General features: G+C 43.1%; 2 protein-coding genes across 11 annotated transcripts in view; one reads left to right on the top strand and one right to left on the bottom strand.

Moving 5' to 3' along the window:
• The window catches only part of ZDHHC6 (zinc finger DHHC-type palmitoyltransferase 6), a 175535-nt gene extending 157444 nt beyond the window's left edge, over positions 1 to 18091 (bottom strand). The window contains exons 1-2 of one of the 2 annotated variants that reach the window (XM_069239390.1): positions 18012 to 18091; positions 146 to 220 (exon numbers count right to left, since the gene is read on the bottom strand). The gene's annotated coding sequence lies outside the window, so the exon portion shown is untranslated. Of the gene's footprint in view, positions 1 to 145; positions 221 to 17910 lie in introns of both variants that reach the window. The other variant, XM_069239389.1, reaches the window with a different exon arrangement.
• A 489-nt stretch (positions 18092 to 18580) lies between these two features.
• The window catches only part of VTI1A (vesicle transport through interaction with t-SNAREs 1A), a 1055694-nt gene continuing 1047968 nt past the window's right edge, over positions 18581 to 26306 (top strand). For 3 of the 9 annotated variants that reach the window (XM_069239378.1, XM_069239385.1, XM_069239386.1), the window contains exon 1: positions 18583 to 18762. In XM_069239378.1, the coding sequence (XP_069095479.1) occupies positions 18669 to 18762 (94 nt within the window). In that variant the 5' untranslated portion in view covers positions 18583 to 18668. Of the gene's footprint in view, positions 18763 to 26306 lie in introns of all 9 variants that reach the window. The other 6 variants (XM_069239380.1, XM_069239383.1, XM_069239379.1 and 3 more) reach the window with 5 other exon arrangements.

The following is a 26306-nucleotide window of genomic DNA, read 5'->3' as shown; positions in this document are numbered from 1 at the left end:
GATTTCTTATCACAAATACCCCAATCCTCACACACCCTCACTAACGGGACTATCTATAACCACTCCCTACCCCTATCTTCTGCATTTTTCCCCTCTCCCTGTATAACTAAACTCCAACTACCCCAGAACACCGCAAACCACTTACCTTTGTGTCCGCTTCTGTGTTTTATTTTTCCGGTTCCACATGGGAGGTCATAAGAGTCAACGCCATCCAAGAGACCTAGGAAAACACAGATCAGAGACGTTACGAAGAGAAGTTAGCCGGATTGTGGCATCATCAACCTTCACTTGTTTTTTCTACTAAATCAACTTCCGTTACTTATTGTTCATCATCTTACAGCACAATAAACCCCTTTTTCACTCTACATACAACCCCGAGTCCTCTGTACCGCCGATCCCCCACCACAAATACGTTAATTCACTTCTATTGCTTTACAGTGATTGCTTTTATAATTACATTATGTTGCTGTATACAATGCAAACCTAATTTGCTTATAATGTTTTTTTTTTTTTAAATAAGAGAAAAGCAAACAAAAGTCATTGGTCAGAGGGTGGAGATGTAGTGAAAATAGGTAAATTTGACCACTGACTTTGTGTTTCACCACTGTGCATATTGGTTGTTCAATGTTCACCATTTGCAGATTACATTTTATATTCAGTTTAGCTGCCTATTGGCTCTATCGTGGTGTTAGACATTACATTTTGTATTCAGTCTATACTCAGTGAGCTTAGCTTTGCCTCCACGTTAAAGTATTTTTCCGTGCAAACATGTTATGCAATGTGTTTTTCTACTTCTACATGTTTTTCTTCTCACCTAAGAGCCAGTGTTGGTACACGACATGTAGAAGGTGAGCAGTTAGTATGATAAGGCGGTAACAAACTAGTGTTTATCATAGGCAAGAGAACAGTTTGACCTTGAAAGGCGTGTCTCGGAACGATGGCCAGCTTTCGACACATTCCTTTCAAGGTTTACCTAAACAAGCCAGCATTTTTTTATAATTCCCATCTGAGATGGAAGGGCCTTTCAGAAGGCTTTTTTCCATGATTATTTAAACTATAAAAGGTGTCCCTGGGCAGCAGCGAGGGGAATTTCCGAGACTTCGGTCACGATTGGACGTCAAATGCCTGACACAGACACTTGTCCCGTGAGGGTGGATATCTCTTTCTCGCAGTTGAACAGGGGTCATCAACTTGCTGGCATGAGAAAGATGAAGAGCATTGGCAGGCCCTACGGTGATGAATTTGGACTTTATTCTTTGCTTTGCAATTATGCTATAATATAATCACATGTATTTGCTGTGAACATTGCAGTTGAAAATCACTTTGATATATTTTCCTTTCATTGCTGTGACTATTTTTAAACGTGTGCCTCCGACCTACTAATCTCCTTTCTCAGGAACCTCGTGGTGAAGTAATAATAAATGTCTTTAAACTAAGAAGTGCATTCCAGAGATTTTTGTCAGCTCGGTCATTAGTGAAAGCAAAACAGCCACGCTGACCGCTACTAAGCCTTGGTATGAGTCAGAATTTGAATATCCACGGCCGAATGCCGTAGTCATGCATCAATGACTCGGTCCACTGTTTCGCTACCGCATACTTCCCCCCCTCCACTACAGCATCATTGGTCGGACGCTCCATAGCAGCTCACCCTGCGGCTATGTTGCTGAATACCTGATGCAGCTAGTCACAGAACATGACGGGAGCACCATGTGACCACCTGTTTTTTGGATAGCGGCAATCAAGAGTTTATGAGAGTTTATGTACCTATACTAATACACATGTCTGATTTGGAGCATCTGGGGAATATAATGACTAATTTTCTATCTCTACAGGCATCCACCAGGTGTGCATTCTGGCCCCACTTTTATTTAGACTCTTTCTTAAAAATGTCTGGAATTATCTGGAGAGAAACCTGACATACCGCTAATTTTCAATAAAAAAAATAGGAATCCTTCCCTTTGCAGATGATACAGTGATTCTTTCATAAATGCAATGCCACGCATTGGCTGCTAGCCAGCTTTGAAAATACTCCAAAGATAAAGATCTCCAAATGTATTCAACCAAACCTAGAGATAACTGCCCTGAAACATTTGTCCCCTTTAAGGAAGCTTGCTGTGGTTAGTGGTCAACTTCTTAAGAATGTATCTATGTTCGTTCATTTGAGCGTACGTTTTAACCACAAATTAAATTGGCATATTAATAAGGCTGCATTTGTTCTTAAATGAAAACACAATTCTGTATTGGGTCTTAAAGATAAAATTGGTAGGCTATTGTTGGGCGTAAATACTGAAGATAATCTGACAGAAAGCAGTTGCTGCATCAGGATATGAAGGTGAATTATGGGGCTGCACTAAGCAGTTGCAAACAAGAGAAAATAACTTTCCAAGGGTTCTACTAAAGCGTGGTCCTTAAACAATGCTAGTCCCTTTGTATATGGAAACAGATATCAGACCTATATCTGATATTATTGCATAATGCTCTGTGATGTAGTGGCTAAGTCTGATTAGAAACTGCTACGGGGAAGCATATTTAGGAACAATAAATGAGGTATTTTTGTATGACAAGGGGCTACATTTAGACTGGGTATTTGCTCCAATAGGGTATATTTGTCAAAGTTTATTACTGACCCAGCAATTAGTGAGCTCTGTGACTGTGAGTATGAGGGCCATGACACAAAAATACACCTTATGCTATTATGCACAAAGATTAAAGCTATGCGCCATAAGTGGTTAGTCCCTTTATTCAAGCTTTTTTCTGTAACAACTTCAGGCCTTAAAAAATCATAAAAATGTTGCCAGATCTGCAGGTCTAGTGACTTGAATTATCTACTCAACCTATCTCTAATGCTCTTGACCTACAAACTAGTCTCAAACTGTGTGATTCCAAGTAAATATCGCCGCCTTTTAATTCATCATCACATGAGAGCACATAAAAATATGTGCACTCAAAATGTATTCTCTACAAAAACTATTTTGTTTGATTCAGCAGCCTAAACATTTGCTGCATGTATAATACAAATCAGGTCCACACAGAGGGTACACATGATCCCTGACTTGCATCTTAGTTCTCTAACAGAAATGTCATCAAGGTAGGGCAGGAACGTTTCTCAGTTCACATTTAAAAACTAACTTTTAATAAATATATTACTAAAGCATGATGTGGTAGCATAATATTGTAGGGAAGTACCCCATTATGTTTGGTCACCCCCCCCCAACACACACTTTTTGCCCCCAGTGCTGATGCGTATGACTCTGCTAGTGCACTGGAAGCCTGCTAACTAGGCCCCAGTTCCTGTGCTCTGTCCTTAAATTATGTTGACTTGGTAATTCTCTGATTGGAAAGTCTTTACCCCTTTTATAAGGCTTTAGGTACCCAAGGCATAGGTGGCAAAGAGGTGCCTAGGGCTGCAGCATGAGTTTGTGCCACCCTGGATGACCCTTCCAAAGTATTGGTGGCAGACCTGCCACTGCAGACTGCCAGAGCGGTGCAAACTGCTTGGGTTCGACTCTGCCCTCATCGAGTGGCACAGTCCCATGCACTGCCTTATATGTATGTCAGACACCCCTAAGGTAGGCCTCTGCAATCCAGGAGGCAGGGTGCAGTTTATCTAAGGTGCAGACATGAGTTTCTATATCTCTATGGCGTCCTTTCTATTAAGGCACACTATAAGTGCATACTGGTTCATAGTGTAACATGGGACTTAAGCCCTGCTAACTCTATTATGATACAGCCTAGATATGTCGAGTTTGGTGTCAAACAACTTGCATTCTCTCCCTCAACATGAATCTTGTGTCGAGGAACAGCTTTTATGAAGCCAGGTGGCACACTAGAGGGTGCCCACCTGTTTGCCACCCTTCTTTGTGCTCTGGCCAAGCAGCCTGTGCTTTTTCCAGCACTTGCTACAGCCAAGACAGGTTTCTGACCTTCTGTCAGGCAGCCTGGGAGCTCCCAGAGGTCAGAAACAAAAAGCGGAGGCAGGAAGGAGATTACACCTCCCGCCCACCAGCCAGGCTAATGAATAGCACACTCAGAGTGGTGAGTTTCAAAGGCCTCATTGTTCCTGATAGCCATCAGCGGTGTCCTCCAGCAAGGAAACAGCCCTCCCCCTGTCCCAGGCACATTTGCTCTTTGACAGGTGGGAAATTAGGTATGCAGGACTGTGCACACCCCCAGCAGGCTGACCACACTGCTAGGGTGAGCAGCCCAGTCTGTGCACTAACTTTTGATTTCTGCCATCAGGATAGAGTGTTCTGGGTAGGTAAAGATGATCTGTCCCACCAGATATGGTCACCTCAGGTGCGGATTAGCTGTATGAGCTTGCTGCTCATTGGCCACTAGCCTCCACACCTCTAACTCCCCTTAATCAAGGATTTAAGGGACACCCATGACACCAGAACCCCAGATCTGATCGACTGACTTCAAAGGAGGACCAAAAGAAGCTCTCCATCACTGACAACCGGACTCTCCCACTGCTCCAAAGCAAAAAGAGGGAAACTCTGTCCCTGAGGCAACAGACTGGGAACTGTGTGATCTACCTTTGTCCTCGGCTGAAACTCATCACTCCAGACCAGAGGAACACCCGTGTAAGCCAGAATCACCTTCAGTTTCCCTCGGACTAGTGGCACTAGTCCCCTGCAAACTGCAGGCAAAAGCACCTTCAGAGGAGATTACACCTCCCGCCCACCAGCCAGGCTAATGAATAGCGCACTCAGAGTGGTGAGTTTCAAAGGCTTCATTGCTCCTGATAGCCATCAGCGCTGTCCTCCAGCAAGGAAACAGCCCTCCCCCTGTCCCAAGCACATTTGCTCTTTGACAGGTGGGAAATTAGGTATGCAGAACTCACCGCTAGGGTGAGCAGCCCAGTCTGCGCACTAACTTTTGATTTCTGCCATCAGGATAGAGTGTTCTGGGTAGGTAAAGATGACCTGTCCCACCAGATATGGTCACCTCAGGTGCGGATTAGCTGTATGAGCTAGCTGCTCATTGACCACTAGCCTCCACACCTCTAACTCCCCTTAGTTAAGGATTTAAGGGACACCCCTGACACCAGAACCCCAGATCTGATCGACTGACTTCAAAGGAGGAACAAGAGAAGCTCTCCATCACTGACAACCGGACTCTCCCACTGCTCCAAAGCAAAAAGAGGGAAACTCAGTCCCTGAGGCAACAGACTGGGAACTGTGTGATCTACCTTTGTCCTCGGCTGAAACTCATCACTCCAGACCAGAGGAACACCCGTGTAAGCCAGAATCACCTTCAGTTTCCCTCGGACTAGTGGCACTAGTCCCCTGCAAACTGCAGGCAAAAGCACCTTCAGATTCTGAATCTTTTCCAGCGATCGGGCCTGCTGTGGGATTGTCAAAAGCCAGGTGGTCCAGTGTCTTCTGGGAGTTTGAGTCCAGCCTGCCTCCAAGTTTCAGGCTGCTATGCTGTTCCGTCAGACTTGTAGAAGTTCTTAAAGAAATCCTGCACTTTTAGCTCTGCCAAGTTTTCATGGATGCCAGTCCTATAACTAACCCCCATACTTGACGCCACAGGTGCAGGGCACAGCGTGCAGCCAACATCTGCAACCCAGCCCCAGCTGAGATTCTGCATCCCTTTGTCAGCGAGGGTGTATAAGCAGTAAAGTCAGCATCAGCACGAGTCCCATTCAGCACCACGGATAGCTAGGACAACTCTTTACCCGGACCAGGACGAAGTGAATTGACTGCTGTGGCCTAGTCTCAGGACCTGCACAACCTTCACCCTGCAAGGGTTCTCCACAATACAACCCCAAGTGGCCGATTTCTACCAGTGGCTACCTGCCATTGACTTCAATGCAAGTCCTGTTCAGCACCACAGCCAGGACAACTCTGCATCCAGACACCATGGGCCACGTAAAACTGCACCAACTGTCATGATCTGCTCCTAGGGACTGCACATCCTTAACCCTAAAAGGGTTACACGCAACTCTTTTTCTAAGTGTGATTTTGCAACTAGTGACATTGCGCCCATAGATTTCATTGCAGGCCTTGAAAAATCATTAAAATGTTACTAGACCTGCAGGTTGAGTAACTTGAATAATCTACTCTACGTACCTGTAATGTACTTGACCCATAAACAGGTTTCAAATTGAGTGATCTTAGGCAAATATTTTAGTTTACAGAGTCGACTTTTTCTTCATTCTCAAATATGGGTGCACTCCACAAATATGTGAGCTTAGAATTTCTGATGTACAAAAAAAACCTCTTTTGTTTTATTGAATAGTCTATACATTTGCCCCATGTATAAAAATAATCCTGATCCCATATAGGGGAAACATGATCCACGACGTGTCTCTTAGTTTACGAATAGCATTGCCATCTGGGCTGGAGTGTTTTTCAGTTTATTTTTAAACACTTACTTTTAATACATATATTACTAAAGCATGATATGGTAGCACACTGTCATTTATATACATAAGATGTCAAAGAAATGCCCAAAAACTTCCCACTAACTTGCAGCTCTAGTGATAAAACTATACAGTGTTTAAAATAAGCTGTGAAAATTGAGTTTTAGAAAACATATTTATCCTTCGCACATCACCTAGTAAAGTGTTCTGATTTGTTTCCATCCTATTACACTATTTTTTCATCTCACAGAAGTGCAAAAATGGGCTTTCATAACTACTGAAATATATTTAGAAATGTTTGTACAGTTGACTTAGTTAGTTAAATATTTTTTTAGGAAAAACTTGACACCCTACAGCCTTTCATTTCACACTCTTTGTACAGCAGGTCAGAGAGCTCATCTTACAAAATCTTGGAACTCTGCAGTTAAAAGGAAAATTAATTGTAAGAAGACAAACTGACTCTTGACCTCTGTCTCTGAATACACAGCAAATATGAGAAAATAAGAACAAGATTTAAAGGCATCTATATTGCTCCTTCACTTTCTGACTGAACATGCTTCAATGCAACATTTAAATGCCAGTTCTGCTGTGATTTAATATTGCTTCTAAAATCTATAATTCCAGTTACACTCAACCAATTCTGTTTGTTTTGGTGTCTACATTTATATAAAAATAAGCACTATATTTATAAATTGGTGTCGGATTTCTTTTGAGTCATGTCAATTACTTATTGCCCATGTTGGTGCCCTGAAATGCTTAACACATGTTCCTGTTAGTAAAGCCTGACTACTCTTTGCCACACTCCCAGAATTGAGCTAACGGTTTACTAGTGTGAATCCAAGGATCATCTTTAGGGTATTGTGAGAGTATTACACAGTGAAGTCTAATTCCCCACACCATATAATACTCCACTTTTCTACATTGGTGTTTCAGCGGTGGGATCTTGAACTTCTGTTTCGCAGTACCACTTGGTCATAAGCGTATTCTGAATGAGAAATCCGCTAAATTGAATTTAGCATCAAAAATTAATTTTACAATTTTTTTCCAATTTTTCTAATTGGCTTGTAAGGGCTTTGGATAGATCTCCCCACCCCCTCCCCCAGCACTTTTTCCTGTTCTCGCTGCAGCCAAGACAGGTTTCTGACCTCCTGTTAGGCAGCCTGGGCAATCCCAGAGATCATAAACAAGACTGCGGCAGGAAGGAGGTCACACCTCCCATTCCCAGACGGGCTGGTGAATAAAGCCATCAGGGCAGTGGCTTCAAGGCCTTCACCGCCCCTGATAGCCTCAGTGCTGTCCTCCAGCAAGGAAACAGTCCTACCCTTGCCCCAGGAACATTTGCTTGTGGACAGGCAGAAAATTAAGTATGCAGGACTGTGCAAACCCCCAGCAAGTTGACCTCACCTCTAGTGTGAGCAGCCCAGTCTGTGCACTCAATTCTGATTTCTGCCATCTTAGGAGTGGCAGAATAGAGAGTTCTGGGTAGATAACGGTGACCTGTCCCACCGGATGTGGTCACCTCAGGGGCGGATTAGCTGTAGGAGATAGCTGCCCATTGGCCACTAGTATCCACACCTCTAGCCCCCCTAAATCCAGGATTTAAGGGACACCCCTGATACCAGAAACATCACTGACAACTGGACTCTGCCCACTCTCCAAAGCAAAATAGGGAAACCCTATCCCTGAGGCAACAGACTGGGAAGTGCATGATCGACCTTCGTCCTTGGCTGAAACTTGTCACTCCTGACCAGAGGGACACCTGTGGAAGCCAGAAGCACCTTCCCTGTGGCACTAGTCCCCTACAAACAAAAGTATCTGCAGATTCCGAATCTTTACCGGTCATCGGGCTGTTGTGGGATCGTTGAAAACCAGGTTGTAGTCCAGCTTGTCTCCAAATTGCAGGCAGCTACATCGTTCCCTTGGACCCGGGGAAGTTCTTAAAGGACTCCTGAACCTTTACCGCTCCCAAGGCTTGTCGGTTGTCAGTCTGATACCTAACCTCCATACTCGATGGTGCAGGTGCAGGGCACAGCGTACAGCCGACAACTGCAACCCAGCCCCAGCTGAGATTTTGCATCCCTTTGTAAGTAACATCGTGTAAGCCATAAAGTCAGCACCCATGCGAGTCCTGTTCAGCACCACAGATAGCCAGGACAACTCTGCATCGGACCCCATGGACAAAGGCGAAGTGAACTGACTGCTGTGGCCTAGTCTCAGGACCTGGACAACTTTAACCTTGCAAGGTTCCCCGCAACACAACCCCCCCAGTGGACGATTTCCATCAGTGGCTCCCTGCCACTGACTTCAACATGAGTCCCATTCAGCACCATGGACAGCCAGGAAAACTCTGCACCCGGACGCCACGGCCTACGTAAAACTGCACTGACTATTGCTATCTGGTCCTAGGGACTGCACAACGTTAAACCTAAAAGGGTCCCACGCAACTCGCTTTCAAAGTGTGATTTTGCAACTCGTGACATTTCTCCCATAGACTTCAATGCAATGTTTAAATGCCAGTTCTTGTGTGACTCAATATTGCTTCTAAAATCTATAACTCTGGTTATACTCATCCAATTCTGTTTGTTTTGGTGTCTAAATTTATATAAAATAAGATCTATTTTTATAAATTGGAGATTTATTTGAGTCCTGTCAATTACTTATTGTCCATGTTAGTGCTCTGAAATGCTTAACTCTCTAAGTAAAGCCTGGCTGTTCTTTGCCACGCTCCCAGGCCTGAGCCAAGGATTTACTAGTGTGAATCCAAGGACCATCTTTGGATTATTGTGAGAGTATTACATGGTGAGGACAACCTCCACATCATATAACACTCCACTTTCCTAAAAATGTCCTTTACAGTCAGCATATTGTCCATTGAAGTGTCCTCAAAATGTCCCTCAGTTTACTGATAAAACTATATGATGTACAAAGGATAATGTTTGGAAATTGGGTTTATGCAAATATTTATTATTTTTACATCACCAAGTAAAGTATTCCGATTTGTTTTGATCCTAAAAAAATCTTTGTTTTGATCCTATTAAAATCTCTGTTTCCACCACACTTCTGAATTACAAACAAATGTGCTTCCCTAATTGCAGATATATTTTGACATTTTTGTATTGTTCATTTACAAGCTATTTAAGTGTTGTGTGTAGGAAAAAAATGACATCTTCAGCCTTTTGTTTCACAAGGTTTGCCAGACAGTTCACTTTATAAAATACTCTAACTTTGCATGAAGAGAAAGAAAAGTAAACATCAATCTCCAGGATAAAATATGCAGCAAGTTTAAAAAAAGACGTAAAATGACATTTGATCTCTGTCTTTGAACGCACAGCAAATGCGACCAAATAAAAACAAGATTTGAAAGCATCTTTATTGCTCATTCACAATCTGAATCAACAGCATACCCTTTCTTTGCCAGCTCAAGCTTCTCATCAGAATTGTCCAGTAGGCCCTAAAAATAGCTTGACCTGGTAAATCTGATTCTCCTCAGCGAGCAGATTTTTAGAGGCCTCAACTTGCACTAATTCACTCGCACTTCGCTACAGAACAAATATATCTATAATATTTATGTTTGTATCAAAAGTCCTTTGGGCCGCATGGCATAATCTGAGAAAAAAAATTTGCACATTAGATTAGGTTAGATAAGGTCTGCTGACTATTAATGATGTCTTGAACAATAATACTGTTCTAATTGCATAAAGTCTATTTTTAGAGTAATGTTTTAAAAGGCTATACATTAATGAATATTTGAGCAATTATGGGGATACCTTTTTTCAATTTTTTTAATCTTTACATTTTTTCGTGTTTGATTGGAATGGCATATTTTGCTACAAACAATAAAGATGATGATGATGATACATGATGATTATGATGACGACAAGGGAGGGGTCAGCAGAGAGAGCTGAAAACTCCATTTTGAGTTTTCTCAGAGCAGGGATATGTTCAGAAGAATATGAGGAAGATGCCAGAATAATGGAAAGGCCCCTCCGAGTCTCCAAATGGCCAAGAGAGCACAGCTGTTTCCTCAAGTAAGAAAATTACTTCTCCTTCCAATAGAGTTTCATGTGTTCCTTACGGAGAAACATTATGGCAGGACTGCCAAGGGACTTTTCTGCAAGGTGAAAGGGACTGTTTAGAGTGGCTTCAAGAGTCAAAGATAGCTTGACTTCCTACTCCGTGATGGCCTTCTGTGGCATGGAGGTGCAGAAGTAACCCGGAGGATGGATTATGGCCCAAACACCACATACAGATGTCATGGGAATCTGATAGACATTTTTTTCAACACTGTTGAAAGGGTTTGAACCCAGGAACATTAGGAGGTGACATTTGACCTAATCACTGCAAAATAATTTGGGAGGAATTTTGGTAAACACTGAAGAAGAAATCCAAACCCAGGTCGCTGAGATGTAGAAAACAAGAACGGATGTCAGCGCACAAGGTCTCTTATATAGGCCGAGTCTGAAGTCACATGGTACCACCTCCCAGTGATGGTGAGATACTGCTGAAGAAAAGGGTTTCCAGTCTGGCACCTAGAGGATATTTATAGGGTGAGAAATCCTCAGGAAGATGAATCCACCAGAAGGATAGTTTAAAAGATCCCACCTGGATAAAAATCTATTTTAGGTGAAATTCAGGAATAAAATGCTGGTTTGGATCAGAATTTTAATGCACAATTTGAATGCACAAATGACCCATTTTCCTGCACTCATCCCGCCAATTAGCCCTTCTGTCCAAAGCATTTCGGTAAAGGGTACAAGTAGGACCAGCACTTGCATGTCAGAGGAAAAGACCCTCTTTAAAACTTTGAAGTTCAAGAGCTATTGAGCAGGCAATGGTGCATATGAAGAAGGGTGGGTATATGGTGATGTCGATGCATTGGCCTAGTGAGGTGTTGGTTGGATAGCTGGACCAGGTGCATAAGAGTGGTGGTTTTCAAAGCTGCTGAGATATGTTTACTTGTGAAGTGCTGTGTAAATTGAAAGTGCCACCATACCCGCCCTACTGAGAGATCCCTTCCTGCCTGATGGGGATCTCTCTCATGAAAGTGCATCCTTGATGTGGAGGATGCAGTTTCTTCAGAGCTAAATAACAAGTTGGCTGCTATGTAGGTGCAGCCTGCTCAGCGTTAGCTTTGCTTTTCAGAAAAAATCCACTAAAGCTGGAGGTTATTTCTAAAAAGCAAAAGAAAATGTCCCCGATGTGGTGGGATTTTTTTCCCATGTGTCATGGTAATTTCTTCAATTCATGCTGGGTCCTGGGCAGGAAACATTAATGGTGGAAGCCTGCCCAAACTAAAGTAGGATGTCTGTCACTGTGATCCAGCAACACTGCAGCGGGCGGAGCTGTTTGATCAAGCAAATCCAACAGCAGAGCCAGGTGATGCTCTGCCCTCGGAAGGCAAACAGTTCTACACAGGTTTGGCAGATTGGTAACTGTGCCAAATTATGCAGACCCCCGTGGCCCCCACGCTGCCAGGAGCTAATGAACCCATTAGCCTCCTTTATCTCACTCATACTCTATACACCCTGCCATGCTGTGTACCAACTGATAGTGATGTGCATCCCCTTTGGTCAGTCACCATATTTCAGCATTCAACCCCCACAAAAGTTTTCCACAAGCAGTGTTGCGTGAAATGTTGTGATTCCCAAATGCATGCTACTTTTTTGTGCCCAAGTGATATGGGGTCCTAGTCCAAACCTGTATGTGTACATACTCATTTGGGCCTTCCCTAAATTCCTAATGACAAGCCAAGATTTAAAGAAAGTAAAATGTTTGTCAATCTGGAATGTATCTAGAAATGTACTGGATTAGAGAGACTGTTAATATTGGTGTAAAGCACTTTTTGATGAAAGGAGCTTAGGAGTGATGCAAAGTAGTCAACAACTAGGAATCCCAGTTCTAGAGTGTTGAGAGTGAAGCTGTAAACTGGGAGATTAAAACATCTTTAAAAAAAATACTAGCCTTCAGCCACTGAAGTGATAGTCTCACTTTTCCCTCAGGGTGAGACTTTCACCGATAGCAAATGTCCCTCTAGGTCTGAGCCAAAAGTGCCTGCTGCTTCCCCTTTTTAAGCTTTCCCATAGGCAATACAGCCTCCTCTAGCAATTGCACAGAACTATGGGTGTTATTCTAACTTTGGAGGAGTGTTAATCCGTCCCAAAAGTGACGGTAAAGTGACGGATATACCACCAGCCGTATTACGAGTTCCATAGGATATAATGGACTCGTAATACGATTGGTGGTAAATCCGTCACTTTTCCGTCACTTTTGGGACGGATTAACACCTCCTCCAAAGTTAGAATAACCCCCTATGTGCCATTGTACTACTAACACCCAAGTTTATCAGATGACTCTCTGTCTCTAGGGCATTATAGTTACAACACATAATCAGGTTTCAGAAACAAATTACAGCACAGAAGTGGCACTCATCACAGCCACAACATCAGGACCACCCTAGAACATGGAGTAACAGCTGCCCACATCCTGCTCGACCTCTCTGCGGCATTTGGCACAGTCTTCCATCAGAAGACTCTATCAGTTTGGCATCCAAGACCAACATTCAAATGGATCTGCTCCTTCCTCACAGGAAGAATCCAAAGAGAATGCTACCTTTCACATCGGAGGCGGAGTCCCACGGGGATCATCCCTATCATGTTCAACATATAAATGTCCTGCTCGTGAACATCATCATATCTTAAGACTTCTCCACCTGATGCCCGGGACATACTGTTTTGGGTCAAGGGCAACAAGTTTTCATGTTTATTTTGTCCTTGGGACAAGTAAGCCCAACTCCCTGCAGCACAAACCCTTTGGCTGCCAGCTTGCAGAGAGGGGAACTGTCTGCAGGTGAGATAATATGTGTGTCCATAAGTTAATGCTGTTTAAACTTGTATTTATGGTTCATTAATAAAAAGCCTTCATTATTAGGGTGAGCGTTGTAAATAAACGTTTTAAGGTCACGCTGAAATACTGACAGTGATTCTAGTAAAAAAAAAATATATATATATATATACACACACACACGTTTGAAAAGTTCAACAATATGAGTTTAAGTATAAGGCTCCCAGAATGCTCTCTGATTAGATGCAAAATTTTGCAGAACTTTGTAAGCAAGAGTGATGATTATTTGATTTCAAAATAAAATGTTCCAAAAAAAATGCAAGAAGGAAAAAGAAAATTCGCTACTATGAAATTTTAGGTGCTATTTCTTTGAAGTGTCATTTAGTGAAACATGTTGATGCATGCTAGTATTTGGAAAAAATATTCCTAATGGAACAATCAGTGCCACTATTTTCAACAAGATTATGGGAAGCATGAAAATAAACAAGCACTGGCAAAGCCAACCTATCAGACATTTTTTTGTGAGTCTTTTGGTTTCGTCAATGTGTGTCTTTTTTTTACATGGCTTTTGTATCACTTTATTGTTGTGGGAGCTGCCAGGACAAACACTGGCAATAAGAAAAAAGGGTTTTGGTCTCAAAAAGCACACATTGCCACCAGTGACGTAACGAAGGCCCCACAAGCCCCCTCAGCAAGCACCTGCCCTGAGTGAGGCTGGAGGTGGGGGGGGGTTCATGTTCTTTGCAAGGGGGGGGGGCTCCAGTTTCGTTATGCCTCTGATAGCCACAGTAGTTCCTGGCACTGAACAAAACTACTTTGTGTGCCAATAGGCTCCTTGTGGAAGAGCAGAATGTGAACACTCACAGTAAAGCCAGACAATAGAGAGAGAGAGAAATAGACGTTTAATAAGAACAAAATGTCTTTGTTAACACTAGACCTAATTATGGACCCATTCCTTAAAGAAAGTCACAAAGCGCACCCGTGGCATATGTCTTTGAATTTGTGGCTTTCGTGAAATCAAAACTCCTAGAAAATATATGTGAACTGTATTTTAGTATAAGCAAATATGCATGTGTGGTTTGCTCATGTGAAAATCTATTGAGCGTTTACAAGTTCACTTTCCCTCCAACCACTTTTTTCCCAACCCTGAAAGAACTTCTACTTCTGCCATTGTCAAGAGTAAATTTCCAACCTTTCTCATTATGGAAAAAGATTAGATAAGAGCTGGTGAAAATCCTTAAAACATGCAAGATGGTAGGTTTACAAACTCAAAGGCATTCCAACCCTGGAACTATTGCTTACTGTTTCCTCCAGCCCCAGTATGTAGATCTGCAGAAAGACAGCAAAAAGGAATTTGATATAGTAGGGATTGAAATTGCAAATATTCAAGCCCTACTACAGCAGTAGCCCTGACATAATCATAGAGGCTATTATCAGAGCTCTTACATAATAAGATTGCTGCCATAATTTGTCGCCGCACTACATGGCACCAAAGGGACAAGTAGATTTAAAAGCAACCTGCCCCATGGACAAGTAGATATTTTATTAAATTCCTTACCCCTGCACCACCTCATCCTCTCCCTGACAGATAAGACACCCGAACCAACTTCACCAACTGCATAACCTTGGTAACAGAATGTATGAGAACCAACTGCTTTAAAGTCTGCTCTGACAAAACAGAAGTACTGGTCCACGGGAACAGGAACTCCCTGTGGGACACCACCTGGTGGATGACAGACCTAGGACCAGCATCTACTCCCACCGACCATGCTAGGACTCTGGGGATCATCCTGGATGACAAGCTCAACATGACAGCACAAGTAAAATCAGTGAGCTGTGCCTGCTTCCCCATCCTGCAAATCTGCAAAATATTTTCAAGTGGCTTTCACAAAACATCAGCTGAACGGTCATGCCAGCACTTTTCACGAGCAGATTAAACTAAGTCAATGTACTGTATGCTGGAAATTCCAAGGAACTCCTGTACAGATTTCAGACCATTCAGAATGCCACTGCAAAACTCATACTCAACTGTCCCTGCCACACTTACATCTCACCTCAGGGAGCTTCCCCATTCATAACGCCCCCCTTCTAAAAAGCAGGGCAATAGCTTAAGTGTTCTCCTACACTGCACCTAAATACAGCTGCCAAGTTTTTAGATTGATTATGTGAGACATTTCCATTGTTTCAGTTTATGATGAGTGACATGCTATTAAAAAATATATGACACTTTGAGTGACTCATTCTTGCAAGGAAAACCGATCATATAAACAGATAAATATTGGAAAGCACCCCCTTCTGAGCAATGAGAGGTTCTTAAAAAGTCTTGAAACTGCTGCTAAACCCCTGAATTAGAAGGTCACTGACTATTTAGGGAGTCCTCCAGCTAGCAGTGTTGCATTAGAATTCATTTTCGACTCTTCTCTGAGACTCACTAGATCATGCAAGCTTGAGTCAAGGACATCATGGTTCTACCCACCAAGGCATTTGCATGAGACTCCTGAGTCCGCCTGGCCCGAGATCATAATCTGGTCCTGTGAGTCTCCATGCTGTCACTAAGCTATAGTTCCACAGGTGAGCTAATTTGACTGATCTGTCTGTGCCAAATCTTAGTCCTCCAATCAGTTAGCCTGACTGGACTGGACTGAACTGCACATTACTGTATGCTTTGCTCTCTTCATTTGAGACTCGGTAGACTCTCGTGAGTCTCCATACTGTTACTAAGCTATAGTTCCACAGGTGTGCTGATTTGACTGATCTGTCTGTGCCAAATCTTAGTCCTCCAATCTGTTAGCCTGACTGGACTGGACTGCACATTACTGTATGCTTTGCTCTCTTCATTTGAGACTCGGTAGAACAGGCAAGCTGGGGAAGTTCAAGTCGAGCAGGGCCAGTGCTGCTGTTGCCACTCAGAGGATCATCAGAGACTTCTGAAGCCAGCCTTGAGCCTCGCTTCTTTGCCCATCATGCTGCTGTTGGTGTTTTATCTATCAAAGTAATGCACTCGCCTCAGTAGAGCAGTCAGAAAGTCTGACCCAGGGATATTGCTCATCAAGCAGCCTGAGGGAGAGAGGGAAGGTTAGAGGGGGAGCTGCCTCATGTTGGTGATAGCAGGTGGAGGCCTATTCACCAGACCAGGCCGGTTCAGCACTGTAAAAGCTGCTGCCTGCAGTGCTGCATTCTGAGGCTACTGGGTTCCTGGAGAGCAGCACACCACTTTTAACTCCAAGCCCATACCCAACATACACCCTGGACACACAGATTAATTGCAGACATTGTGTTGTGCAGGAAAACAACTGAATTTGTTGGATCTGTGTGAGGCTGAGGCTGGATTCTGGGTTTTGTTTGTGTTTTCTGATGCCAGATGCACACATGGCTCAGAAAGATGCCAGGCACGCACTGGTGCATATTTGCTTGTTAGGGCTAAGTGACAGTTAAACGCTGTGGAAGCCATTTTGTGTAACAATTTTGGCACTTCTTAGACCCTAACAACGCACGACTCTCAGCCCAAGTGAGTCAGTGAGCTCATAATTGTAGAGCTGGGCAGAAAACAACTTTTTGTGACTATAACAGGCAATTCCTTGTTGGTACTTCCAGGAGCTCTAATATGTGTGACAAATGCAATTTAGTGTGGTGATACGGACGCCAGAATTCAAATGCATTAGTCTAACCCCTGATGTGTGGAACTTGGCAGGGCTGTTTAAAACATGGACCTACCTCGTACAAGACGTCAGAGCCTCCTCCTCACTACTGAAGTTTTGCACAAAGCTTAAGTATGGCTCTTCAAATAATGCTGCTGGGACAACACACCTTCTCACCTGGACAAGTGTTTGGATATCCTTACGGGTGATTAGAGCTCTTTACAAATCAACATAACATAAAACTACAACACAAGGTGATAAGAACCCACTGTTAAAGGCCTACTGGCATTGACAAATGCATTTCACAATAAATATGGTAGTAGTCCTACTTAGCCTTTGTCAGAACTTTAAAAAAAAGCAGATCAGATCCCTAGCATCTGACATAACTTTTCCCAGTGCAGTAATTAGATCTAATGCTTGACACCATAGCTAACTATGGCCTACTCTTTTGAGCGTAAGCTTTCCCACAAGCCAATCAGGCAGATCATAAAATTACAAAAACGTACAAAATTACAACTGGCTATGCACAAAACTCCTAAGAGGGCCTAATAAGGATTCTTACAGAGCATGCCTATCTCCATGGTTTGCTACAGGGGGTAGCCAACACCAAAACATTTGCCTACTACAAAAATCTGTGACATTTCATGTAACAAAACCCGTCTCTGCAGGCTTTCATACAGAGTGATAACAATTCACCCGTATTTGGCTTGCGGTTAACTTTTGCTTTTCAAAATAAATATGTGGAGACCTGCCTTTTTCAGAACATTTCAGAAGAAACAGATCAAGACTATCACCATCGTCATTGGGATGCCACCATAAGCAACTTAGTCATGTTGTACTGAGTTAAGCTTTGATGGAAACCAAGATGTGCAATAGAAGCACACAACCTAGGCCCAATCAAATCCCCTACTCAGAACCAACATGTGGGTAGAATCTAGCCCCTCTCTCGGTGGTATTCTTAAAGTTTTTTCGTTCATCACTTAAGGGAAAGAGACGTAGGTGCTGTCCAGTCAGACCTAAGCATGGTGCATCATTTTCTGTTCGTATTCCATTCTGACTTACTGTCAATAAAAACAACAGTTTGTTTTACATCGATTTATCCGCGCGTTTTCGGCTCCGTAGTGTGCAGAGGGAGGGAAAATGTAATATTTGTGAATAGATACCGTGGACGCCGAAAGGGACAACTTCGCATTGATATTGGATGAATGGTTTGACGTCCTATCCGGCAATTCATGGTTGTTGTGGGGGGTGCAGCTTCGGTTGCTATGGTTAGACTATGAACGTGAAAGAAGGACTACAGACGCAGGTGTCAGCGTATGCTCGCCTGGAATAACTATGGAAATCGAGACCCCGTACTGTTGTAGGTTTGTTATAATGACATTGCCTGGAAATGTAGCGTAGAGAGAAATATCAATAATTAAAATGATTTTTTTTTAAAGCAATTGCTTTGATATATTTTATGATGTAAATCAGTTACTGCAAAATACGTTCAATAATAGTTTCCGATATAAACATAAGTATTTCATGCGTTTCAAAAAGCAATTTATTTTTCAGTTGTAACGGAAAAAACACACACTTCCGCTTTTTAAAGGACTGTTACGTCAAAATTGTTGCCTGAATTTGGTCATTGTGCTATCGTCCAATATGGCTACGTTAGTAGCGTGCGGGTGGCGTAGCTCCCTGTTCTTCAGTCAATGTGTTCTTTTCCTCTGTCTATGTCCACTCGAAGGGGAGGAGCTGGGCCCGGAAGTGGAGTGTGTGTGTTATCGGAAGCGGCTCGAGCTGTCAGTGCTACTGGTGTTGGCTGCAGAAGTGCAAACATGTCTTCAGACTTTGAGGGTTACGAGCAGGACTACTCGGTGCTGAGCGCTGAAATAACCGGAAGGATCGCGAGAATTCCCAAACTGGCTGCTGGTGAGACAATATTGAGAGTTAATTGGGACACGAAATTATTCAATGTGCTCGGGAGACGGGATACTCGAAATTGCATGTGGCACCATGGTTGGCACATGTTTGTGCTGAAACACTGGTATAACGGGATGCTGTGTTTTTTAAATGGAGTACTCCAAGTAGTGTAGCGCCAACGGTGGTATTATATAGAAAGCTTATTAGGTTCCTCCAACTTACTCCTGGGCAACGAATACATGCCTCACCACGTCTTCCCCTTGTTTATGACCCCCACTACTTCTAGTACAAAACCGCTTTAATGGCATAGATGAGAGGACCGGTTTTGCAAAAACTCTTTCCTCCACAACACCTTCGAATTTGAGGTATCATTCCTGTACCATGAAAAGTGCGCAATAGGGAGTATCCTGGTTCCCTTGTGTATAGTTCACAAATATGCAGAGGGCTTTATGGTCTGGGTAGTGTAATCATTCCCTTACTGTCCATTGGGGTCGGGTGCCTTATGCTGTTACTTGCTGTTAAGCCTGGGTAAGTAGAACAGACTGACATTTTACATTTCTGCTACCAAGATAATACAGAACATAGTCACAGACTTGATGTTAGATTTCAAAGGTATTCTCAATAAATTATGAAATGGGTGTCTCACCACGGGAAGAGGGCACAGGATGCAGTTTCCATTTTTTTCACCAGCACTAGCCTGGTTTGATATTTGATTATTAACTGCACTGTGACTTTAGGATAAGGGTATCCAAGATTTCTGTAGGATGGTTAGTTCATTGTTGAGCACAGTCTTTGTTTTGGAGTTCTGAATGTGGTCCATGAGACATTTCTCATGTCCCTTCTTTTTATGATTGGTCTTATAACATACTAATCGTGCGCTCAGTATTGTAATTGCGGCTTTCAATATATACTTTTGCAGCCTTGAGAAAGTCTAGTGGGATGAAAACGTGTTGGCTGCATCGAGAATTTGCTCTTTTCTTGTGTTTCTTTGCACCATATAGAGATACGTTTCAAACTGTTTAACTGTGGATTTTCTTGGCCCATAATGCGATTGCATACTGTTTTGCCATTTTTGTTTACCCTGTGTTTGGCTATGGCCATTGTGGTTACTGGCCTGGACACATTTCTTAGGTAGCAGGAGGCATCTTAGTAGCACAATTTTTTACCCATTTTATACTGAAACAATTAACGGCATTCCAATACTGTAACCATTGGATGTGTAGCAGTTCTTTCCAAAGCTATTTTACTTTTGTTATGTGCATTTCAGTAAACCTCTGTTGGTTTTTGCTGTCAAGCCAAAAGTAAGGCTCTAGGACTTATGGGTTCAAAGTTGCTGAGAGGCTTTCTGTCGGAACAGCTGTTAACGATTGCCGCCACATATGCCCCAAGTACAGTCCAAGATGCATCTCTTCAGTGCTTTGTGGGGCCACTTGCATAACTTGCTTAGGAGACATCACTTGCTGGGGATTTTACTCAGTTGGTGAGACACGTCCCCCAAGCAGCAGAGGGGTCAATTAGAGTGCATTCTTTAAAACACTGCATTAGATGGACTTGAGGGACATATGGCGTGAGCTCCATATTGACAGTAGAGAATATACCTATTGCTTGCAATGTATTGATTATATACTGTTCAGCGATGCCTTGGTACCCTTCCCGGAACAGCCAATATACTCTTCATGCCAATGTCTGATCATGCTCTTACCCAAATAGAGTTGAATGTGGGGTTGAGGCACCTTAGAGCTCCCTCAAATAAACTATACTCAGCCCTCCTTACAGATAAACTAAGGTAACAGAAATACGAATACGTCTTCCTTAATGGTGGCACAGAGGTCTGTCTCTCTGTGATGAGTATGTGATGCTTTTAAAGAAGCGATGTGCAGGAAATGAATAGCCCTTATGTCGCACCTTCGTAGATAAAGAGCACTGTAGACCAAGACATAAGAAACTGAGTTAAATGACAGAATCCAAAGTGGATGCTCCTAAGTCAACTAACGCCCACTAGAGGACAGTTAAAAAGAGTCACATTAATAAGGCAATATTAACTTTACTTCGCTGAAAAACAACATTCCAATGTAGCTGGGGACAGTGTGGACACACGCATGGTCTGCCGGCTGTCTAGGAGAGTATGTAATGGAAATTAAAACAGCTTGCAGGTAGGAACAAACGAAGACGACAAAGTGGAAGATTAGCCAAAAGCTCTGTCTTTCTAAACACCCAATGACACACCCTCCTTTTCTACCTCCACGTTAACCATTAAAGTCTTTGCTTAATCTACTGCCCATTGCTCGCTGTGTCATAGGATCTAAGCCATTCCTACTGACTAGGCCAAATAAGGCTGAAACTGGTCTGGGATTGCTTGTGTTTCCTGCAAGAACAGCTTGCCTAGCAGTTGGGGATGGGCTGTTCTCAGGAGGAGCAAGGTCAGTACTGACTCTTGTAAGGAAGACCTGTGTTTAGAGTTGCTCTTAGGGTGAAAGATGTTGACAAGTAATGCTCCCTAGAGTGATTGCTTTTGGGTACATCTTTGCAAGTATTCCTACCTTCATCTTTTGTGTGTGTGATATGCTGCTACTAATAACCAAAATAAATATTTAAAGTAGTAAAGGAACTCGAAAACATATCGTTTGAAACTTCTACTCATCTCTCGCAAGGAATGTGAGACCAACTAGCCACATATTTCATAGAGAGTATCGGGGATATCACAGATATTGTAGCCTATGAGACGTCCTAAATCTCAGCATCACCCTTCCTCTCCCTTGGACAGGGTGCAAACCACTACCAACTGGAGACCCAATTTCTAACAATAACTAACAGCAATTATGTCACAACCTCCTAACAGTAAGGACGTGGAGGAATTGGTACGGTATCAATATTGCATCAGTGCAGGCATCGTCCTTCAGAGTTCTTGTTGTCACGAACATGCTTCTCTTGCCGGAGCAGTTCATCAAAAGGGATGATAGATCTGTGGTCACTCTGAAAATTCCCTGGTCTTGTGAGGTCACGCATGATTAGCACTTCAATGCCAATGTACCGTAATGACCTTGAGCAGACAGGCTTTATTATAAAATGAGCTTTGTTAAAGATAGATCTACTCACATCCCACAAGGGGCTTGCTTCCTAGCCCCCCCACTCCGACTGGCTCTCTTATTTCCCACTCAAGCACAGATTCCACCACCCACCAGCCCAAGTACACACAGGGCATTGCATGCTATGCAGCATCACAAATTGGCTTCATTACTCTCCAGACTCCAAAGCAGGCGATGACAACCCGTTATTTACAGAATTAACACATTATCAATAAAAGCTTTTATGCTGTCATTATTATTATTGACCACAGTAGGTATATCGGCAGTGCCATGCTTCCAGGTCATAGAGACGTTCTTGCTGTGAAATTCCGGATTTAAACTTTATTTGCTGCATTTTGCACAGCCACTCACTTTGTCTCTTAATTCCATGTCGCACATTTGCGTTCTTTGGTTTCTGTATTTTGACACTGTGCTCACTGACTTTTTCATAAAACTGGTCTAAGGTGGCACTTTATAAGAGGAGATGAACGGAGTGTAAAGCAGAGCAACGGGACAGGGTAAAACCAAGTCAAGATCGTGAACAGGTGTAAAAAGGAAGTGAGGATGTCATGCACAGAGAGGATTTTGGGCAGATATTGGTGAGAAAAAGCCACTTGAAAATTGCAAGCTGTTCTGGTTATCTTACTAGTGTGAGTAAAGGGAACTGAAGCGTGCTTCTTAGGTGTGCTTCTTAGGTTTGGCGTTGCAAAGACCTTTTGGTTTTGCTAAGAATATATGTTTAATATACTTATTTACAGGGGCTTTCACCCACCCTCTTTAGCCATTGCAGGGATGTGGAATTCCTAGGACATCTTGTTTGGGGTCAAGGGCAACAAGTTTTCATGTTTACATTGTCCTTGGGACAAGTAGGCCCAACCCTCTGCAGCACAAACCCTTTGGCTGCCAGTTTACAGAGAGTGGAACTCTCTGCAGTTGAGGTAATGTGTTTCCAAAAGATAATGCTGTTCGAACTTGTATTTATGGTTCATTATTTGAAAGCCTTCATTATTAGGGTGAGTGCTGTAAATAAATGTTTTAAGGTCACACTTCACTACTGACGTTGGTTCCAGTTCAGAAAACCACGACCCACATGTAGGTAGCTTTTTGCATGTCGCAAACAGCGAATTTCGCTGTTTGCGATGTGCAAAAAGCACATCGCGATGCACAAACCCAGTTTTGCGATTCGGTAACCTGGTTACTGAATCGCAAAACGGGTTTGCGACTCGCAATTAGGAACGGGTGTTCCCTTCCTAATTGCGACTCGCAGTGCAATGTAGGATTGTTTTGTGACCGCGGGCGCAAACCAATCGCAGTTTGCACCCATTTCAAATGGGTGCTAACCCATTCGCAAAAGGGAAGGGGTCCCAATGGGACCCCTTCCCCGTTGTGAATGTCACTGTAAAGATTTTTTCAGAGCAGGCAGTGGTCCTGCGGACCACTGCCTGCTCTGAAAAAATGAAACGAAAACATTTCATTTTTCGTTTTTGTAATGCATCTCGTTTTCCTTTAAGGAAAATGAGCTGCATTTAAAAAAAAAAAAAATGCTTTATTGAAAAGCAGTCACAGACATGGTGGTCTGCTGTCTCCAGCAGGCCACCATCCCTGTGAGGGCCGCCATTCGCAAGGGGGTCGCAAATTGCAACCCACCTCATGATTATTCATGAGGTGGGCATTTGCGACCCCCTTGCGAATCGCAGATGGTGTCAGGGACACCATCCTACATTCGGATTTGCGACTTGCAAATTGCGAGTCGCAAATCTGAACCTACCTACATGTGGCCCCAAATTCTTAAAGAAAGTCGCAAAAGTACACCCATGGTATATGTCTTTGAATTAGTGGCTTTCAAGAGAAGTATACCAGGAAATCGTACCCCAATAAAATATTTGTGAACTGTATTTTAGCATGGGTAAATATGCATGTGTAGATTTGCTCATGTGAAAATCTATTGAGCATTTGCAAGTTCATTTTCCCTCCAGCCACTTTCTTCCCAACCCTGGAAGAAGTTCTAATTCTGCCATTGTCAGGAATACATTTCCAACCTTTCTTATTATGGGGAAAATATTCGAAAGAAGCTGGTGAAAATCTTTAAAACATGCAGGTTAGTAGGTTTGCAGACTCAAAGTCATTCCAGCCCTGGAACTATTGCTTACTGCTTCCTCCAGCCCCAGTATGCAGATCTGCTGAAAGGTGGCAAAATAAGGAAATTGCTACAGTAGGGATTGAAACTGCAAGTATTCAAGCCCTACTATGGTAGTAGCCCTGGCATAATCAGAGAGGCTATTATCAGAGCTCTTACATAATGAGATTGCTGCCATAATTTGTTGCCACACTACATGGCACCAGAGGGACAAGTAGATCTTTTTACAGGACAAGTAGATTTGAGAAGCAACCTGTCCCCTGGACAAGTAGATATTTTAATAAATTGCACACCCCTGCATTGGTATGTTATTGTGTTATTTACCTTTTTTGTCCACCCAGGGTGAAACAGGCCTTTTATTCCACAAAGGTTTGTGCCTGTGGGCTAGAGCCATTGAAGGTCTATTTTAAAAACCTCAGGCTGCTCCTGTTGTATCTGGGACTTTACCCAGCTCCCCAAGGTTAACTGCAGTATGCACGAGGAGACTTCAAGAGGGAGGGAAAAAAGAAAGGTAAGCTGGGGAAAGTAGAGAGGAAGATATCCAAAAAATAGAGTAGAGAAGGGTAGTGAAAAGATGGATGGATGAAAAGAGAGCAATAGTGCATGGGAGGAGGAGGAGAGCTGGTTTAATCTTTTTTTGCCTGGGCTGGTTTATTTTCATGCAGTCGCCCACTACAGCGTACTGCATATGGCGGTGGGTCAGCCCACTTGAGTCATTGACTGGCCTCACTGGAGTGACTGCATTCTGCCCTTTATCATGGAGCACAGCCACAAAATAGTTCCTTTAAGAATATGTGTGCTTTTAGAGGTCACAAAAATGTTTTTGTTTTTAGCTCATGTGTTTTTTTTTTGTATTTGCTAGAGGCTGATATCTTCCCAAACAATTAAGTTTTGCAAAAAACATGACAACCCTTTATAAGAATAGACCAAGCCAAAAGACTGGCACCCAACTCTAGACATGTTGGATATGCCATTGCATATCTTACTCTGCTACCCCAGAATCCGATGAGATACCTAGAGACCCATCTGCCCAATAGAAGCCACTTATGTAGCCACTAAAATGAACAGGCCCCCAGGACTGGAGTGCAGCCACAGAGGTATTCGGGAAGAACAGAAATTCTAAGTCTCACTTCCTTAACCATGCCACAGCAAAACCCTGGTGAGCACTGATGCCATCCCATCCTCAGCCAAACTGAATCAAAGCACTCCCAACACAGTGATTGCCATTGTCCCCAGTGCAGCCCCATGCAGACCTCTAGAATCTGCTCTGATGTTTTGGCTCCATCTCTAGGGGCGTAGCTTCAAGGGGGGGGGAGGGAGTTTAGGGTGTTACACCCCCCTAATAAATGTGTTTTCTGGTAATAAGTTGGGTACAGGTGCTTTCAGTTGCGTATGGCGCGATATCTGTCCGATTACACCAGGAATTTTTACATGCATACAAAGAACAAGCATTTGCAATGTTACCGGTCTTGCGTTTGCTTGAGCTAGAGCAATTAGCATTGTAAACTCCTAACCGGACTTTTCTTGCCACATAAATTGAAAATGAAAATAAAACAGTTTCACATAACTAACTGGACTTTTCTTGCCATATAAACTGAAAATTAAAAGTTTCACATAAGCGAGCTGACGGTTGCCATCAATGCAAAGCAGACGCACAAAGGGAAATAAAAGTTCACTCGTAGTGAAACCTATCACCAAAAGTGCAATTATCCCTGTAACCTGCAAAAGTGCAATTATCTACGTAACCGGCAAAAGCGCAATTATCTACATAACAGGTTCGATGTCATGCAAAGCGCTCGACCTCTGCCCAGTGAGATTGCGCTGTGAAAAAAGTAGTCCAGAAACCGGATGGAAAACATGGAGCCGCATATGTTTTCAGTACTTGGTCACTGCGCTCGAGGAGGGCTTAACACCAGAAGAGGCATGACATGCATGCCTTTCACTAATGAAAGCAGGCAGATTTTAAAAGACAACCTCACGAACCAGTGAAAGACACTGACGTGACATGGGTGTGGTTTGAAGCCCAAAGAGAGATTACAACCCGGGATGGAGCGCTTTGCGCTCGCCGGTGAAAACTTGTGCGCGCACACACTCCCTCTTTGCTTTTGAAGTCCTTAAAAATATTGGTTCTTTTACAAAATATTGTTTTCCCTTACATAGTGCCCCTATCAATCCACATGCCTCTCCCTTTCCACTGCTCCTTTAGCCCCTCTCGTGTGCTTTGCTTGTTGTTCAGTGTATTTTAGCATCATGTGCCAGCGTGACTGTTGGGAAATCTGAAGCTCACCCCACTTTCCCCCTCCCCCCTAATCTTACTGACCAAGCTTCGCCCCTCTCCATCTCTGGTCTCC

The sequence above is a fragment of the Pleurodeles waltl genome, chromosome 6, assembly GCF_031143425.1.
Source record: "Pleurodeles waltl isolate 20211129_DDA chromosome 6, aPleWal1.hap1.20221129, whole genome shotgun sequence".
Classification (NCBI taxonomy): domain Eukaryota; kingdom Metazoa; phylum Chordata; class Amphibia; order Caudata; family Salamandridae; genus Pleurodeles; species Pleurodeles waltl.
The sequence above is the reverse complement of the archived record's forward strand: the minus strand, read 5'-3'. Positions and strand labels throughout refer to the sequence as shown.